We start from the raw sequence: 18,579 nt of genomic DNA on the forward strand, positions 1-18,579 counted from the left end.
GCCGGGGTGGGATTATATAAGTTTGCTTCCTCCCACTCCCTTTCAAGCGATTTAGATGTAATTCAGTGTGATGTGTTTTTTCATGTGTTATTCCTAATTGCTTGAAATAAACCATTTCATTCATTCAATCAATCATTCATTCATTCAACAAGTTCAAACAGGTTCCATTAATACAGGTAACGAGTGGAGGACAGAGGATCCTCATATAGCTCTGGGTGAGACAGAAGTCTTGCTTGTTTGTAGTGACCAGATGCTTATTTTCCACTATAATTTACAAATACATCATTTAAAAATTAATGTGATTTTCTGGATTTTTTTTCTCATTTTGTCTCTCATAGTTGAGGTAAACCTATTATTAAAATTACAGGCCTCTCTCATCTTTTTAAGTGGGAGAACTTGCACAATTGGTGGCTGACAAAGTACTTTTTTGCCCCACTGTAGCTTTTGGAAAAAAAAAATTGAATCTTTTTTTTTAAAAATGTTTTTGAAGTATTAAGTTTTCAAAACTCAACAGACTGATGATGGATGACCGTTGAAGCATTTCCAGAAAGAGGATGTCAGGAAGTCATGACTCAACTTCCAGACAGAAGTCATCACCGTAACTAAAGAAAAGTGCAAACGGGAATATCTTAAAAAAAAAAAAAAAAGTGCATGAAAATATGCCAAATGTCCTGTAAAATATCTGCAGGAAGTATCAAGTAATTCTGTTCTGCTTGTAAACGATAACGAAACTTCTTGTCTTGTAACCTAAATTTAAAAAAAAAGAGACACTGAAGTAAAACTTACTGGAAGTTTGTGAGCAAGTGAGTTAATGCAGGTTAGATAATGAGGAGATAAAGGAGTGAAAAAGACATATGTGAGCTATGGTCATCAGAAGAATAGCAGAGGTTACTCTTCTGCTGACACCTGTAAGCAGAAGGTGTGAAGGATCATTAGCCAGCAGAGGTCATGGGCTCCCCAGAGAAAAATATGCTCCTTTCTTTAATGATTGTATTGATAAAACATTTTACTGCTGAAACATACATGAGTTCTTCTTGGTAACTTAAAGTTTTCCATTTTATAGCCAATTTCATCCACTTTTTGCACCTCAATCACATGCACAGAGAACCTCTGGTCCCATCTGATAGCAATGTGACACCACCTTATCTGTTATATCTCAAAACGGCATTCATGGTCATAAATTATAGGTTTTTAGCATACGTCTTTTATATAACAAAATAAAACAACAATGCTGTATTACATAAAGAGTTGGCGTGTGTGTAGGGTTACCTGGGCACGTCACAGAGGGCCTAAAGACAAGGGCGTCATGCTGACGGCGCTTCAATTATAAATAGGCCTTCGACAAGGTCGTGGCCATGGAAACAGAAATAGAAACTACAAGAAACTCGAGAGTCCAGGTGAGACTGGTTCCTCTAGGATTAGACGGGTTAAGACTCCCAGCGAACAGACGAATCTCCCCTTTGTCTCACTATGGAGCTGCCATCTTTATTGCTTTGTGTCCTGCTGAAAGTCTCGGCTGTTTGCTGTGAGTAGATTTTTTTTTGCTTAAATGTTGATTTTTTTTTCTAATATCACATGATTTTTTTTTCGAAAATTAGAAAAATCTAAAAAACAGTTTTATTTGTACTGTTTATGATCATAACAAATTAGATTTAATTTATTGTTTGAATATTTTTTAATTGTAATTGCTATAATATACATTTTGGAAATATTTAGACAGTTTTGATTTTACTGTTTACAGTTTTTATCCCAGTCAAAATAAAAAAAAGCAAAACAAATCAGATGGTTTTTCAGTTTGGATCTAATTGGGCATACTGTTCCTTTAAATCCAACAAAAGATGCTAACTTTACTTTAAAACCAATAATAAAAATGAAAGAAATAATCACAATTATTTGTAAGAAAACAGGAAATCCAAGTTTGAACATTTACTTGTCACAATATGAAGTTCTGTAAATAAATCCTCAACTCCTGTTTTATTCACTTTTACATTAAAAATCTGACAAGCTAAGATAAAGAGTTTATTAAAATCGGTTTTCAAACTTATCTTTTTTAGAAACAGATTAATATTTTTCAGCCTGCTTTTGTTTTATACAGACAACATAAAAACACAGACTCTATGATAAATAATAAATAATTCCAAGCATTAATCAAACATTTTCCAAATAAGATGCATTTATTAATCATTTCAAAATGCTAAATAAGAAAACATTTATTGTTAAATGTTTAAAAAATTTGTTTAAAATGATTACCGAATCTCTAAAATGATGCTCAGCACTACAGGCGCGTGTGCATTAATCTCATGCACTCCAATCCGTGCTGCAGAAAGTTCCCACTTTGCTCTTGACACGCACCGCTGCAGCTCATTATAGCTGTAGATCAATATCTGGGGCAGTAATGAGATATAGTTTCATCCTTAACAGCAATTTCTGCACCTCAGAGGCTTCTCAGGTTTTGTGATCTACAACTTTAGTTCTTTTTTCCATTAAGATTTAACAATGTCGACGCTCTCGGGGACAGGTAAGTCGGTCTCGGGTAAACGCCTTCTTTTGCTTCACAGCGGCTCCCTGGGGTGAGTTAATGGATGTTCCTTTACTGGGAATTTAACAATATGCAGCCTATAAGGAGATTACTAATTTACTCAGGGAGAACATGACTCATCAGAAGATCAACAGAGAAGCTCAGACAAAAAAGTGTTCAGTTTAAAGAGAAAACCCCCCAAATCCCCAAAGTATACATGAAAAAACCTATTTACTAAGGAGTATAAAAGTACAACTTGAAAATTCTGAGATTAAATTGTGTATTTTATCAGTTAATAGGTGATGATGTGAAAAGAAAAATATTAAATGAAAACTTTTTTTTCTTTCTTCCATAGGAATACATCATATTTTTCTATCTTTCAAATCAAATAAAATTACATTGAAGTGGCACTTGAAACAAAGACAAATTGTTTGACAATAACAAATTCATAAAGTACACTTCTCTACGTATACATATAAAAATTAATCTTAGAATTACATAAGATTTAAGCATATCACTTGGTCATTTTTTCTCAACAGATTAATTTGTGCATTCCTCTTAATATAGAAGGCTCTATGTTCACTTTAAAGTGAATCCTGATGTGGTTCAATTACAGGGTGAAAGCACATGGACTGTACAGCAGACCAAAAAGCAAAACATTTTTATTAAAAGATGTATTATTATTATCCTTAAAGTATGTCCCTCATATGGATTCTCATTCTGAAGTTCACACTAAAAATGTGAGGTGAAATCAAGAACGCACTAAACATGTGTTCTTGTTAGCCTACGGTGTTCACACTGGACCATCGCTACATGATACTCGTGCAAGTCTGCCACCTATAGTTGGTGCAAAATGTCAAAGCAGTGCAAATTTCGTGAACCTTGCTACCGTTTTTCATTTCTTTCACAGCTCTATTCCGATATTTGAAAGAATTGGTGTGAAACTGCAATTATTGATTGTCCGTTGTGATCAGTTTTCAAACAGTTCGCACTTCTGTGAATTAAAAGGGATTCCATCCATCCATCACTACCAAATCCAAGTCCCTGATTGGTCAAAGTTTGATCTGATTTAAGTTCCAATGCTCCCTTAATGGATGCTTGTTTTATATGTGGAGCCTGAAAATGGTCGTAAAACTTGCATAGCGACGCGTGGACACAAGAGTTTTGAACACGGAATCCTAAAAATTAAATATACGCACCTTATAAAGACCTCTCACTGGAAGTGGCTGCTTAATAAGCGTTCCTTAGGTCAGTTAAAGTTATCGTCCCATTAGCAGTCAGACACTTAGGTGTGTGAAATTTGTTTCTCCGCATTTGACCCATCCCCTGGGGGAGCAGTGAGCTGCAGACACAGCCGCACATTTGGAACCATTTGGTGGTTTAACCCTTCCACTCTCTTTGGGGTCCAGATGACTCCAACCACATATTGATGTGTGATTCCTTCCATGACAAATGTGGACATTGGTGGACAGGATTTTATGTCTGCCATGGACATTAGTGAAACTCAAAAATCAATGATAAAAAAAAGTTAATCGCACTGTCTTGTGGGGTCCAGATGACCCCACTTTAAATGAAAACAAGCTAAGGAGAGCGGAGGGGTTAAACCCCCCAATCCAACCCCTTTGTGTCAAGCAGAGAGGCACTGGGTCCCATTTTCAGAGTCTTTGATATGACTTGGTCTGGATTTGGACTCATGACTTTCAGTCTCAGGGTGGACACTGTGATTGTAGCTTCACAGTAACTGGGACAGGCTCCAGCAACCAAAGGACACTGAATGAAATTGAGTAGGTATGGAAATTGAAAAAAGGAATGAATTGTGTGTGATTGTTGCAGGATGGTAATAACACATTTTTAATCCATCCATCCGTAAGAATCACATCAATGCCAGCTCGTTTTCCATGAAGAGCGATTCTGTTTCTGTGTACTTGTCACGGGTCACATAAAACTATCTTAATACTTGGTTAAAATATCCCGCAGACACGCTTTCTAATGGTGCATATCACTGATAACGATCAGCATCTTTAGCTTGTTATTGGATCCGTATTAGCAGAGAAACACAAGCTTTTTGACTTTTTCAGAGGGGTGTCACCAACCTGAATCTGAAATTTAAGTTTTCACGCCTCTCTTTTCCTTATTACAAAGTTTCCATTAAAGAATCAGACATCTAACTCACAAGAAAACTACTACTAGGAATCAACAGCATCGTTATGTGTTTGTATTTTGGGATGTGTGTCAGGGAAAAATATTTAATACACGTTTTTCTTTTTTATTAAATGTACTTGTATGCAAAATTTAATATAAGTTTTAAACTCAATACTAAATTGCAAACTTAATGATGTAGAATGTTTGTGTTTGTTTTAGACTGGACAAAACACATAAATCACACTTTCAATGCCCTGATTCAGCTGTATAAAGACTTGAGTAATCGTCAGGAGCTGTCTAGTAATCCAGACTGTGTCATGCTGGAGATGTGTTTCTACACTCTATAGACCAGGCGTGGGTAAACTTTCTGACTCGTGGGCCAAAAAGGTTCCTAAATTTGATAGAAGGGCCAAACCAGGAGCAGATGTGTGGAATGTTGTGATAGTCCACCTGATAAGAGAGAGAAATAATCTGGATAAAAACAGGCTTCCATTTGGATTTAAAACTAATTTTAAAACATTTTGGAATTTTATTTTAGAGGTTATCATTTTATTGCCAGTTCCACCAATGGGCTGATATCTCTCAGGTAAAAATGCAAACTTAAAAAAAAAAGCTGCATTCATGTGATGTCGGAAAAATACCAGATGGACAAGGAAAACACACAAAATCTTCCAAAATCCCATGAATGCAAAATAACTTTCTGCACTCTAAACAAATGTAAATTTCTCAGTAGTGCACCATCTCTTGATAGACACCAATATTAGTGGGAAAATAAATCATTAATAAGGATTTATTTCATTTAAATTCATTTTTAACTCATAGGATTATCAATATAATTTATTCCAGTTTAGCGGGCCAAATTAAATAGATTAAATATGGCTCCCGGGCCGTAGTTGCCCACTCCTGCTATAGACAATGGTGGAATGCAGGAAATCGATGAACCTTAGAGGCGAGAATGTTTGTCATTGCTCTGCTGAGCAAGATTTCTTCTCTTCTTTGTCTTCTCTGAGCTTGTTTCTCTGCATCCCATCTGAGTTCATCTTCTGTGTCTGCGTCGCAGGTCAGGTCCTCGCACAGGAGCGCATCGTTGGAGGCTACGTTCCCGTTCCACATTCAATCAAGTACATCGTGTCGATACAGACGTCGGACCGCCAGCACTTCTGCGGGGGCTTCTTGATCAATAAATTCTGGGTAATCACAGCAGCACACTGTAACATCGGGTGAGCCAGCTTTACTCCTTTGACTTCTTTAGAAAAACAGATGTTTTATAATCTTGCAGAAGGGAAAAAAAAGGATGTTTGTGGAGGAGTTTGTGTACTCTCAAAGTAAAACCTTCTTTGTGTAAAGATCTGAAAACATTCAAGAATTTCAGGACAGAAAAGAAAGAACACGAAACTGATATGGACACACAAAGGAGTCCTGCAATCTGACCCTCAGAACTATACAAGGTTCAGTGACAAAAAGCTCTTTAAACATATAATAGACAGAAAAAAGTCATGATTCCACACAATAGATTGAGTTTATTTCATATTGTTGAACATCTGCAAACTGATATGGAACACCTTTTGTTACACATATGAACTGAAGGATCATTTTGCTGTCTTGGGAATTGGCAGTGTTTGAAATATTCATCACAATTTGTGACCAAAGATCAAAGGTTAATGGAGATTTATTTAAAAGCAGTTCGAAAGTAAGATTTTTTAATGATTAATTTGCATTTTTGCCATAAAAAGACAAAATTTACGAGTGATCATGTCGACATGACATAGAATGACTCTCGACCTCAGGGGTCTGCAACATTTATCACTTAATTCATCATTCAGGTCAATTTCTCACCGACAAAGAGCCATTTGAAGCCTCAAAATCTGACTTCACCCTTTAGAAAAATGAGACACTGATGTGCATTTATGTTATTGTTGCTTTTATTATGGCTATAAAATCATTTTTTTAACAAGAACTTTAAAAAAAAACATGAAATAGTTAATAACTTTTAACAGAGGGTCACATGACTTTCTTTTACAGTGTGTGACACACACTGTAAAAAGTGAAACAATGGACCAATTAACAAAAAACCTGTAATTTGTTACATTTTACTGTATTAATTTGATCTAATTAAATGTTTAAGTTGAGTAAACCATCAATTAAAAATTTTAATTTGATGAAAACTAATAAATTTAAATGTAACAAATTACAGAAATTATAGAAATGATCAGATTTTCCACTTTTTGCAGTGTAGGATCATCTTAATGCAGAAGTGTCCTAATAGTGTCTGGTTGTTATAGTATGTTGTTCATTTCTGCCAGAAATTTAAACTTCTAACAAAAGATACAATAAGATCTAATGCTGTAATGCATGTTTTTCCTAAGCAAACTCAATTATTCTTTGAACAGAAATAAAAAAGGGAATTCTGGTGCATTAAATCATAAATGAATTTAAACCTTGTAAATCCCAATTAAATTAGTTTCAGAAGCTCTGGACTGAAAACTAGTCTTATCTCTATAAAATTGTAAACACTGAAATACAAAGCTAAAGATAATTTATATTTACTTTCTTTCTTAATTTTTTTACTTTAAGCTCCAGCGTTTATGTTCTTTGATTTACTGTAATCCTTTAATTGTTAACATGATCAACGTAATTCAAGCAGAATCTGCTTGAATTACGTTGATCGTGTTTATGGTTGAAAAAGGAAAAATATTTAATGTGGCTTTTAAAACCATGACGAAACACTTGTGGATCATTTTCTACGTCCAGCCTCCTGCTATCTTGTTTCAATCTAATAATAATTCACAGAATACCACTTTAGTAACTCCCCTTTTCTGCTTGCAGGTTAAACAGGATGGTGATAGTGGCAGGAGACTATTCTTTGACAGTTTACGAAGGCACAGAGCAAGAAATCCAGCCCCAGATTTTGTATCCTCACCCCGACTACAACAGTGTCACAAACAACAGCGACATAATGCTCATTAAGGTACGGCGCTGAGAGCTTCTATCTGATGCCCTCGTCAGGTCTGTTTTCTGATCCAGCTATACTTTTCCTTCTCCAGCTCAGGGCTCCCGTCTTCTTGAACAGCTACGTCTCTGTGGTTTTGCTGCCCCGGCAAGACGCCACCATCGCAGAGGGCAAAATGTGTAGGGTGTCAGGGTGGGGATACACAGCTCCAAGCGGGGGCCAAATCCCATCCACGCTCCGAACCGTCACTCTTCCCATCGTGTCTTTGGAAAAATGCAACAGCAGCGACTCATTTAATGGGAGCATCACTGAGAACATGCTGTGTGCAGGTTACAGCTTAGGAGGAAAAGATGCCTGCCAGGTAAGAGACGCTTTACTGCTTCTTTGAATGGTTGAAGGTATAGATGGATAGTTAGTAAATGGACAGAGGGAAGGTTGATTGATTACTGTAATTAACCCTGTATAACCATTTGTATCATATTTGATACACGTAATTATGAGACCCTTATCTCATTAGCATAATCAAAACTTTCCTTAAAAACCAATTGTATGTGACTTCGTCCATGTGTTCTGCTTTGCAGTACATTATCATTCCACTAGAGGCAGTGGAAGGGCTTTTTCCTGCTCATTTCAAAATGGCTGCCCCCGTGACATCTCAATAACAGTTTTGGAGGGAAAATGTTTTGCTAATTTTCAACACTTAAGGTTAAGATTAGCTCAGCGATTGTTATTTTCTTTTCTTAAATGACTACTTGCTGTATTGAAGAAATTATACATTTGTTGATAATTAATCATGTATAACAGTTTCCCCATGTTAAAAATGTGTGGATCACATTTGAGACAATGGCTAAATAAGGTGCTTTTTTCCCCTAAATAATTTTTTTTCCAAGCCACACAACATACCATGATTGATATTTAAATATTATGAAACAAAGAATTCTCTGTCAATTATTTGATGAGGTGAGTTTTTCAGGGTTAATGAATGGAGGAGTTGATGAATGATGGTACACAAGTATTGGTTAACAGACGATCAGTTGGTTGGTTACACTTCCAAAACAAGTCACACTTTATCTATAACAAACTCCATGATCAAGAAAAATGCAACTATGATCTAGAAATATGTGTGTTGCAAGAATTTCGGAAGGACATAAAAGCCAACAGTCTGAGGAGCAGCAAATAACACCTCTGAACGTGTTCAGTTCCAACATCTTCTTGATGTATAGACGGGCAGCTCAGTTTTCTGCTGATCAGGAAACTCTGGGTTCGATCTCTGGCCTTGTTGCAGTGCAGACGGTCAGGTCACAAGAGCAGGCCGTGTAAAATCACTTTGAGTGGTCAGTCTGGAAAAGTGCTTCATAAGCTCATTCAGTTTAATAGATGTAGTTTATATGCAAATTCTTAGACTTGCATCGCTGAGTGTCCTTTAAAAAATGAGTTTGAAACTATATTTTAGATTTTCTGACAATGTTGACATCTGATGTGCTTTGATTTTAAACAGCTATAGTATTGTTTATTGTTCTAGACCCAATTTGTGAGAAGATCAGCAATATTTTATATTTTTGATTATCTTTTGTAAAGGTCAATTGATCAAAAATATCACATTTTATATCTATATTTTAATAAAACTTTTAATTCTAAGCAGTTAGTTGTGGTTTTTCATTCATTGTTTCAGCTCATTCTGTTAAAAAAAAATTATGATTTGAAAATGTAAATGCTTAAATGTGTAAACTGTTACACTGTAACTCAAATTTTTGTGCTCCTAAATTAATATTATTGATTTGGTGATAAAAACTGTTTTATAAATTTGAGTGAAAATTATTTTCACTTAACCTTTTGGCTAACTGGATTATTTGCAGAGATGATTTTAGATGTGCAACTTACCTGTCAAACAACTAATAAAACCATGAAATGTTGATTGAAAACAAAAATCAAAGGATCATCATCAACAAGAATCAGCAAGATTAGAAAAAAACATTTTCTCTGAGTTAGGCTTTAAAAAACAACTCTTTGTTTTAGTTTTTAAAGCCAATCATCAGACACAACTACGGTGTCCCAAAGGTGCAAATCACATTAACAAATCACTAAAGCAAAGTAATCACTAAAAAAGCAGCATTATTTTGGAAAGCAAAACAAATTCCAGAAATCAAAAATGTTAAAAGACAGCCAAACAATTCAGGAAAAGCAAAAATAATTTCATGAAAGCAAAAAGAGAATGAAAAACAATAAGAAACTGGAAAAGGTAGATCTATGGACTGATGGGATGACATCCAGTATCGGTTTGTGTCAAATAACTTTCAGCTGAAATGATGGACTGATGTCATCATTAGTGAGCTGTTGGATGTTACGTTTTCGGAAATGTTTTTTTTGTTTCTGAAATTTTGTTTTTATCTCTAATTTTTTTAAAATATTTGTTGTTATTCAATTGTTGTGATATTTAAAATGTTTTTTGCAGCAAGTGACTTTTTAAATCCTATTTATTTCTTTATTTATTCCACAAAGTGGTCGCTCGTCTTCCTGGGTTCCCTAAGCATAAAATGCACAAATTTAACAGGTTTCACAAAAACTTAAAGGATTTCACAAAATTTACAAACCAATTTATAACATTTACATTAAAAGCTAAACAAGTTAAAATAAGTTCAAACAAATTAATTTTTGTATTCATCAAGCTAATAATACATACATTTCATAACAACAAATCATACAAATCATTAGTTATTTTAAGTGATCCATTTCTGTTTTATCACTTCAGGCCCACCATACATTTTTTGTATATTTAACATTGTATATTTTTGTTGAACCATGACATTTTCTTTTTGTTCTGAAAATCAATAACAGATTGGTATGGAAAATGTTAATCTGCAATATTATATCACGTTAGGTCAGACACAGCTAGTTACGATGTATTTTTTCCCTTGTTTTTCACGTTTGTGTCCTCTGTCATTACAGGGGGACTCCGGAGGGCCGCTCGTGTGCAACGGCCGGGCTTACGGCGTGGTGTCGTGGGGCAAAGGTTGCGCCGAAGCTCAGTTTCCTGGCGTATACACTGCCGTGTCCAAGTTCCGCCGGTGGATAGACGAGACCATATTCAGCTACTACAGTCGATGTCACAAGAATTAGAGCTTGCAGAAACTCTTCATTTTACCGTTCGGTCCAAAAATGTTCAGTAAATTGTTGCACATCTGTTTGTTTTCCTGATGAGACATAAATGAGACTGTTCAGTGCGCTTCAAACCAACAGTATCTGAACTCAGTTTGGATTTAGCAGGAAAGGGGAACTCTTAATAATATTTTTTTAATAGATTATTTTTTCTCAGGTGCAACATCACTGAAAATTAATGGACTGGTTTTCCTTTAATGCAATTTCTTCTATTTTTCAAAACAGAAAATGTATTTGTTTTAATTTTTAATGTACATTTTACAAGTTCTACTTTAAATGGAAATTATTGATGCTAAATTAAATATTTTTTTTCAAAACAAATTAGTATTTTTTTAAAGATTGGAAAGTAAATCAAACTGATCCTAAAATTGTGTAAATTGGAACAAAATTGATCCAAATTTTCAGCAATTTAGCCTTAAAGGTACGCTAAGGGTTTCTTCTTCAGTTGATGATAACTTTAGATTCTAACAGAGGATCCATCTTTGCAGTTTTCAAGTCTTTGAATGAAACCCTAGAAACAAGGCACATCGAATGTCTTTCTGATGAAAGTGCTTTAATAAGTAACGAGTGATGAAACAGCAGTCAAAGCAGGACACGCTGACCACACGTCTCCAGACCAAAGCGAGGTGCCATATCGCTTTTCTTCCCACTCACATCCTTTAAGGACTAGGTCAGCCTGTTTCTAAAGGATGTGAGCAAATCCATGTATATTTAAGTAAAACTGGTGCTTTGGCATTTTTTGAACAATATGAGATGAGACAAATAGTCTGCAACATTTAAGCTTTGAAAAGGGTGTTAAATTAGGAACATTCTCATATATTTGTTGTCGTCTCGAGAACTTGTTGAGCTGTGGGGTTTGTTGTGTTTAATTCAAGACAGAATGGTTTAACTCTTGATTCCAGTCAGCTTTAATTTTATGTGTGCATCAGGAAAAGGTTGATTGTTTTCTTGTAGACTCAGAGTGAAAGCAGAACATCTGTTGTATGAATGCAGACTGCTTTTCCTGAACATTATTTGTATTTTTTTTATATAAAAATATATGTTGTTTTCAGAGATTCACAGGTGATGTTTCCCACAATTATTGTATTTTTGTAGCTAATATGTAAACCTGGCACTTCTCTATAGAGAAGAGACTGAAGAATCCACACAATGGCATGAAAAAAAAAGAGTTTGTTTTTTTATTCTATAATAAATACCTCATAATCATTCTGTCATCTGCTTTTTTTTATAAACTCTCAATATGTTTTTTAAGTAAAAAGACCCAGTGCTTCCTTATCAAAAAGGTTTTTAAGGCTAGTGTCTTCAATCAGACAGGAGGTAGTTCAAATACTTCCATAAAATATGCATCCCTGTTCTGAGTTATTTGACGCCTTCCACCTCGTCCTGATGCGACTCCGCCAGCAGAAATTCCAGTAAAAAGGAGCACTCGCCAAGTGAAATCTGTCCAGACTGGATTACACCTGATAGGTGGATCACACAGGATTTAATAGTTGATGGCCTACTTCAGAGGCAGCTCTTGTTTCACGACCTGACTCTGCTTCGTCCTAGCTGACTAAGAGATTTCTTTTATCCCCTGATATTATGGGCTCGCTTACATGTGGGCGGAAGTCCTTGGTCATGGCATGGAAAGGCATCTCCGAAAAGCATCAGAATATTTGACATGATTGATCCTGGATGACAAAGGTGAATCCTCATGTCTGCATTGTATAGACAGGTATTGGTTCAAACAGACAGTAATAGTTTATGGTATAACATCACCTCTTTTTTTTGGTTTATGGTTCCCTAAAAGACAATACATAGTTTGTGACAAACGTGGATCTTTTTCTGAACAATATAAAAAATTTAAGTGTCTCCAATCTAATATTCTCCAACTTTCTTTGCAGCCTTTTGTGCAGATACTGATTAAAAAGAAAGAAGAAATCCCGTCTGCAACAACAGTTTCTGTCTCATTCTGTTCGAAATAGAACAACTTGATGGCATTTAATTTCAGATTTAACAACTTCCTTGGAAAGGAAACTTTAAGAGAAGCTATTTCATCTTTGTGAGGTCAGATTGTCCAGGTGTTAACACTTGACTCAGTACACTAGAGTCACAAAATAAAAGGATTAGTCACAAAATAAAAGCATCAAAAGCAGGTTTTAAGATGTTTCTTAGTATATTAAAGAACATCTGCTATTCGTGTATGTATAAATCTTGGGGTCTCTGGTTATTTAGGATGGACAAATTATCTTACCTACGAAATATGGCTTTGTATCACTACAAAGAAATTAACTTATATACCCATAGTTCATGTTACAAATAAGAATGAAGTTATTTAAAGAGATGTCTGAATTCCTGACAAATACAAAATTTTCTACGGTCTAATTTCTAATTTCCTCAATTCGTACACCGGTGCATTTATCACTTGAACAGCACTAACAAGCTTGTGAAGTCCACAGAGTTTTGGTGGAGTCTTGCCTACTTCACCCTTTCTTAGCCGTACATGTTGTTTAAATCTTTGTTATAATCTGTAGGCCGCAGCATATTTGCAGAAAAAACCATGTGCAGGAACATATTCACTCCAGGCTCACTGAACGGTCAATGACCTTGATGTTTTGTGTGACTAAGTGACTCATGCAGATCATCAACTTTTTTTCAGCCAATTAAAACATGTTCATGTTAAAAAATATCAAATCCAGCTTCATGCTGAGTTTTTTTTCTCAAAGTTGTTTGAGAAATGATGCTACCAAGACCTTTAACCCCACTTTTGAGTTCAAGAAAAATTAACAGCATCCACTGTTAGTTCGTGGAAATGTCTCGTAGCAATGAGAACATTTCCTGACTATATCCAAAAATACTTTGAGCACCACAATTACTGTACAATATTGTCATGTTTCTGGTTCCAAGCAGCACAGTGGAAAAACTTACAAATTTAACAAAGTGAATAATGAAGGATTTCCTCCTTTTTATTGCTAAGTTTCAACATAAATAATAAACATATTATCACCACTTAAAAAAATAGGTAATATCTATTAAAAGCTTGCCCCAAAATGCTTAATATTTTTATTTGAAAACTTTTCTGCGCTTGCATTTTGAATTTTATTTTAGTTTTACTCCCAAACAAGTGTTTGATCCTCTTTTCTAGTGAGTATAGGGAGGGATCATGGAGAAGTTGGGTCAGACAATTGTTCTTGTTGATGCTCTGAATAGTTTTTTCTGTATTTCTTCCCCCCTTCTGTCTTACTCCATGACTGTGTTGCCAGATCTTTTAATCTTGACTCAGGACCCCACATATCCTTCATCCTCTTAAAACGGTTGATTTTTGGTACCTTGTGCTCTGAGGCTTTGGTCAGACTTTCTTTCTATGTGTTTAAAAATCACCTAAACCCACATATCCAGCTGGGCTGTCAGCCTGTACTGCTTACTCTCCTTTGCCTTGTTGCACACAGTGGCTGCCTGCCGGCCCCTTCACCTGTTCGGCTGCCCTGAAATGTCAATAAACCAGCCTTGCTTTACTAATCAGAGTCTGCTCTCTCTGTTTGAGTCTAACATGATCCCTGCAGCAAACTAATGGAGCTGCTGCTGCAGCTCTATCTGTGAAACGACAGAAACCTCTTGACTCTTTGGTAAAACTGAAGACCGTTAAAAAGCATTTTCTGCCCTGATTGTCATTGGCAGGAGCATAAGCATTAATGTTTCATGACAGGTTGCAAGAGGAGACACCGTTGCTAATACCAAACAAATTCCACAGAATGATGGATGAGAATGTACTGCAGACTGACAAGAAACCATGGCTCTGCTTGGAAACTTTTAAAATTAAAAGGGGGTGGGGGGGCAATGATGACGGCTACATAAATAAGAACTGGGAGTAAGTAGACGAAGTGCATAAACTTAAAAAAATGACTTAAAAAAGGAATATTTAGGCAAGGCTTTAAAGTCCCCCTAAAACAATTTCTTTAAAAAATTCCCAGTAGTGTTTTCATTAGGGCTGCACGGTGGCGCAGTGGTTAGCGCTCTTGCCTCACAGCGAGAAGGCCCCGGTTCGACTCCCAGCTGGGACCTTTCTGTGTGGAGTTTGCATGTTCTCCCCATGCATGCGTGGGTTTTCACCGGGGACTCCGGCTTCCTCCCACTGTCCAAAAACATGCTTCATAGGTTAATTGGTGACTCTGAATTGCCCCTAGGTGTGAATGTGTGTGTGATTGAGGCCCTGCAACAGACTGGCGACCTGTCCAGGGTGTACCCCGCCTTCGCCCAACAGTAGCTGGGATAGGCTCGGGGACCCCCGCAACCCCAAAAGGGACAAAGCGGTCAAGAAGATGGATGTTTTAATTATGATCATGCAGTTTTTAACCAAAATTCTACAACCTAAATGTCTTAAAAAGCCATTTTTCAAGTTGATCTGAAGCCTGTTTTCGAAAATCTCTTCTGGGTGGGCGTTGCTTATGGTTTTAACGTGAGTGGCCCCACTCCTGATCCCCGCTGTCAGATTATGATAGCCGTCTTGCTAGTTTAAAAAATCCCCTGTAATGTACGGGGAATTAAGCTATCGCTTTTGTAATTGTCCAAATCGGGTGCATTGGTAAGCTTCAGACAAAATCATGAGGATGGAATTCGAACCCATGCGTGCAAAGCACAATGAATTAGCAGTCCATCTCCTTAACCGCTCGGACACCTCATCTTCATTGCAACCATGCTTCATGATATGACTAGTGTCATTTGTCTTCAATGGCATGTCATAAGTTGAGGTAGCGTGTTCATTTCAACCACTCAACCGAGTTGGTGATTTTTGGATGGAACAACTAAAAACAAACAAAAACAAGACATCAAACACCACTGTGTTGACATGCAACAAGGTTCGCAGGAGTTTTGTTCCAAAAAAATGGCTTGAATGATATAGGGGAATTAGCTCAAATGGTAGAGCGCTCGCTTTGCATGTGAGAGGTAGAGGGAACGATACCCTCATTCTCCAATGTTGGTAGAGTCTGGTTCACTTTGGGGTTATCCCTTTCGGGGTCACCACAGCGTAACAGCACCCACTGTTTCGCATCAGTGACTTGGCAGAGTTTTTACGCCGGATGCCCTTCCTGACACAACCCTGTACTTGACCCAATCTGGGTGGGGATCAGTGGACAACCCTGGAATCGAACCCAGGTCTCCTGGTCTCCTGGTTGTCAGTCTTTCACCTAGCCCACTGAGCCAATGTTGGTAGAGTCTAATGGTGATCAAAGCCTTGCAATTTGCCTATGACTAAAACTTGACTTTTCTTTTCAACAGACTCTTTTGAAACATTGTTAAGTGTTACTTTGCTGTTGAAGAGATACTACTGCCCTGCAGTTTTTTGGATGCCATTAGCAAAAACTACTTTCCAAATGGCTTTCATACAAACATCTTTCAAATGTAAACATGCCCACAACCTTTTCAATCATGAGAGGCTTTAAAGTGGCACAAGAACGTAGTAACTAGACGACATTGGTAAGCTTGAGACAAAATCATGAGCGCTGAGGATGGGAATCGAACCCATGCGTGCAAAGCACAATGGATTAGCAGTCCATCTCCTTAACCACTCGGACGCCTCTTCTTCCGTCCAACCATGCTTCATGATATGTCTAGTGTCATTTGTCTTCAATGGCATTTCATGTGTTAAGGTAGCGTGTTCATTTCAACCACTCAACCGAGTTGGTGATTTTTGGATGGAACAACTAAAAACAAACAAAAACAAGACATCAAACACCACTGTGTTGACATGCAACAAGGTTCGCAGGAGTTTTGTTCAAAAAAAGTGGCATGAATGACATAGGGGAATTAGCTCAAATGGTAGAGCGCTCGCTTAGCATGTGAGAGGTAGAGGGATCGATACCCTCATTCTCCAACATTGGCAGTGTCTAATGGTGATCAAAGGCTGGCCCATTGTTTTTTGCCAATGAATGAAACTTCACTTTTCCTTTCAAAAGACTCTTGAGATACTACCTGCCTGCAGTTTTTTGGATGCCATGAGGAAAACATACTTTCCAAATGGCTTTCATACAAACATCTTTCAAATGTAAACAAGCCCACAACCTTTGCAATCTTGGGAGCCTTTAGAGTGGCAAAAGCATGTAGTTACTAGACGACATTGGTAAGCTTGAGACACAATCATAAGCGATGAGGATGGGATTCGAACCCATGTGTGCAAAGCACAATGGATTAGCAGTCCATCTCCTTAACCACTCGGCCACCTCATCTTCCTTCGAACCATGCTTCATGATATGTCTAGTGTCATTTTTCTTCAATGGCATGTCATATGTTGAGGTAGCGTGTTCATTTCAACCACTCAACCGAGTTGGTGATTTTTGGATGGAACAACTAAAAACAAACAAAAACAAGACATCAAACACCACTGTGTTGACATGCAACAAGGTTCGCAGGAGTTTTGTTCCAAAAAAATGGCTTGAATGATATAGGGGAATTAGCTCAAATGGTAGAGCGCTCGCTTTGCATGTGAGAGGTAGAGGGATCGATACCCTCATTCTCCAATGTTGGTAGGCTATAATGGTGATCAAAGCCTTGCAATTTGCCTATGACTAAAACTTGACTTTTCTCTTTTCTTTTCAACAGACTCTTTTGTAACATTGTTAAGTGTTACTTTGCTGTTGAAGAGATACTACTGCCCTGCAGTTTTTTGGATGCCATGAGCAAAAACTACTTTCCAAATGGCTTTCATACAAACATCTTTCAAATGTAAACATGCCCACAACCTTTTCAATCATGAGAGGCTTTAAAGTGGCACAAGAACGTAGTAACTAGACGACATTGGTAAGCTTGAGACAAAATCATGAGCGATGAGGATGGGAATCGAACCCATGCGTGCAAAGCACAATGGATTAGCAGTCCATCTCCTTAACCACTCGGACACCTCATCTTGCCTCCATACATGCTTCATGATATGACTAGTGTCATATGTCTTCAATGGCATGTCATATGTTGAGGTAGCATGTTCATTTCAACCACTCAACCGAGTTAGTGATTTTTGGATGGAACAACTAAAAACAAACAAAAACAAGACATCAAACACCACTGTGTTGACATGCAACAAGGTTCGCAGGAGTTTTGTTCCAAAAAAATGGCTTGAATGATATAGGGGAATTAGCTCAAATGGTAGAGCGCTCGCTTTGCATGTGAGAGGTAGAGGGATCGATACCCTCATTCTCCAATGTTGGTAGGCTATAATGGTGATCAAAGCCTTGCAATTTGCCTATGACTAAAACTTGACTTTTCTCTTTTCTTTTCAACAGACTCTTTTGTAACATTGTTAAGTGTTACTTTGCTGTTGAAGAGATACTACTGCCCTGCAGTTTTTTGGATGCCATGAGCAAAAACTACTTTCCAAATGGCTTTCATACAAACATCTTTCAAATGTAAACAAGCCCACAACCTTTGCAATCATGGGAGCCTTTAGAGTGGCACAAGCATGTAGTAACTAGACGACATTGGTAAGCTTGAGACAAAATCATAAGCGATGCGGATGGGATTCGAACCCATGCGTGCAAAGCACAATGGCTTAGCAGTCCATCTCCTTAACCACTCGGACACCTCATCTTCCTTCCAACCATGCTTCATGATATGTCTAGTGTCATATGTCTTCAATGGCATGTCATATGTTGAGGTAGCGTGTTCATTTCAACCACTCAACCGAGTTGGTGATTTTTGGATGGAACAACTAAAAACAAACAAAAACAAGACATCAAACACCACTGTGTTGACATGCAACAAGGTTCGCAGGAGTTTTGTTCCAAAAAAATGGCATGAATGATATAGGGGAATTAGCTCAAATGGTAGAGCGCTCGCTTAGCAT

At 37.1% G+C, this 18,579-nt stretch overlaps 1 protein-coding gene and 4 non-coding genes across 5 annotated transcripts; 1 reads left to right on the top strand and 4 right to left on the bottom strand.

Annotated features, from left to right (window-relative positions):
• Positions 1–1,142: 1,142 nt before the first annotated feature.
• Positions 1,143–11,499, top strand: LOC112159438 (trypsin-3). The gene is made up of 5 exons (XM_024293482.2): positions 1,143–1,525; positions 5,721–5,880; positions 7,487–7,628; positions 7,705–7,971; positions 10,557–11,499. The coding sequence occupies exons 1-5, from the start codon at positions 1,471–1,473 to the stop codon at positions 10,725–10,727; spliced, it is 795 nt and encodes a 264-aa protein (XP_024149250.1). The 5' UTR covers positions 1,143–1,470; the 3' UTR covers positions 10,728–11,499.
• Positions 11,500–15,344: 3,845 nt separating this feature from the next.
• trnas-gcu lies at positions 15,345–15,426 on the bottom strand. The gene has a single exon. It is a non-coding gene; the product is annotated as a tRNA-Ser (tRNA).
• Positions 15,427–16,887: 1,461 nt separating this feature from the next.
• trnas-gcu lies at positions 16,888–16,969 on the bottom strand. Its single transcript has one exon. It is a non-coding gene; the product is annotated as a tRNA-Ser (tRNA).
• Positions 16,970–17,564: 595 nt separating this feature from the next.
• On the bottom strand, positions 17,565–17,646 carry trnas-gcu. The gene has a single exon. It is a non-coding gene; the product is annotated as a tRNA-Ser (tRNA).
• Positions 17,647–18,241: 595 nt separating this feature from the next.
• Positions 18,242–18,323, bottom strand: trnas-gcu. Its single transcript has one exon. It is a non-coding gene; the product is annotated as a tRNA-Ser (tRNA).
• Between the last annotated feature and the right edge of the window lie 256 nt (positions 18,324–18,579).

The sequence above is a fragment of the Oryzias melastigma genome, linkage group LG7, assembly GCF_002922805.2.
Source record: "Oryzias melastigma strain HK-1 linkage group LG7, ASM292280v2, whole genome shotgun sequence".
Lineage (NCBI taxonomy): Eukaryota > Metazoa > Chordata > Actinopteri > Beloniformes > Adrianichthyidae > Oryzias > Oryzias melastigma.

What these genes read in the sequence shown, in the direction of transcription:
- LOC112159438 (XM_024293482.2), top strand. Translation starts at nt 1,471, where the DNA reads ATGGAGCTGCCATCTTTATTGCTTTGTGTCCTGCTGAAAGTCTCGGCT. An exon ending in GCGACATAATGCTCATTAAG is followed by an intron (nt 7,629 to 7,704) that starts GTACGGCGCTGA and finishes TTCCTTCTCCAG; the next exon opens with CTCAGGGCTCCCGTCTTCTT. An exon ending in GAGGAAAAGATGCCTGCCAG is followed by an intron (nt 7,972 to 10,556) that starts GTAAGAGACGCT and finishes CTGTCATTACAG; the next exon opens with GGGGACTCCGGAGGGCCGCT.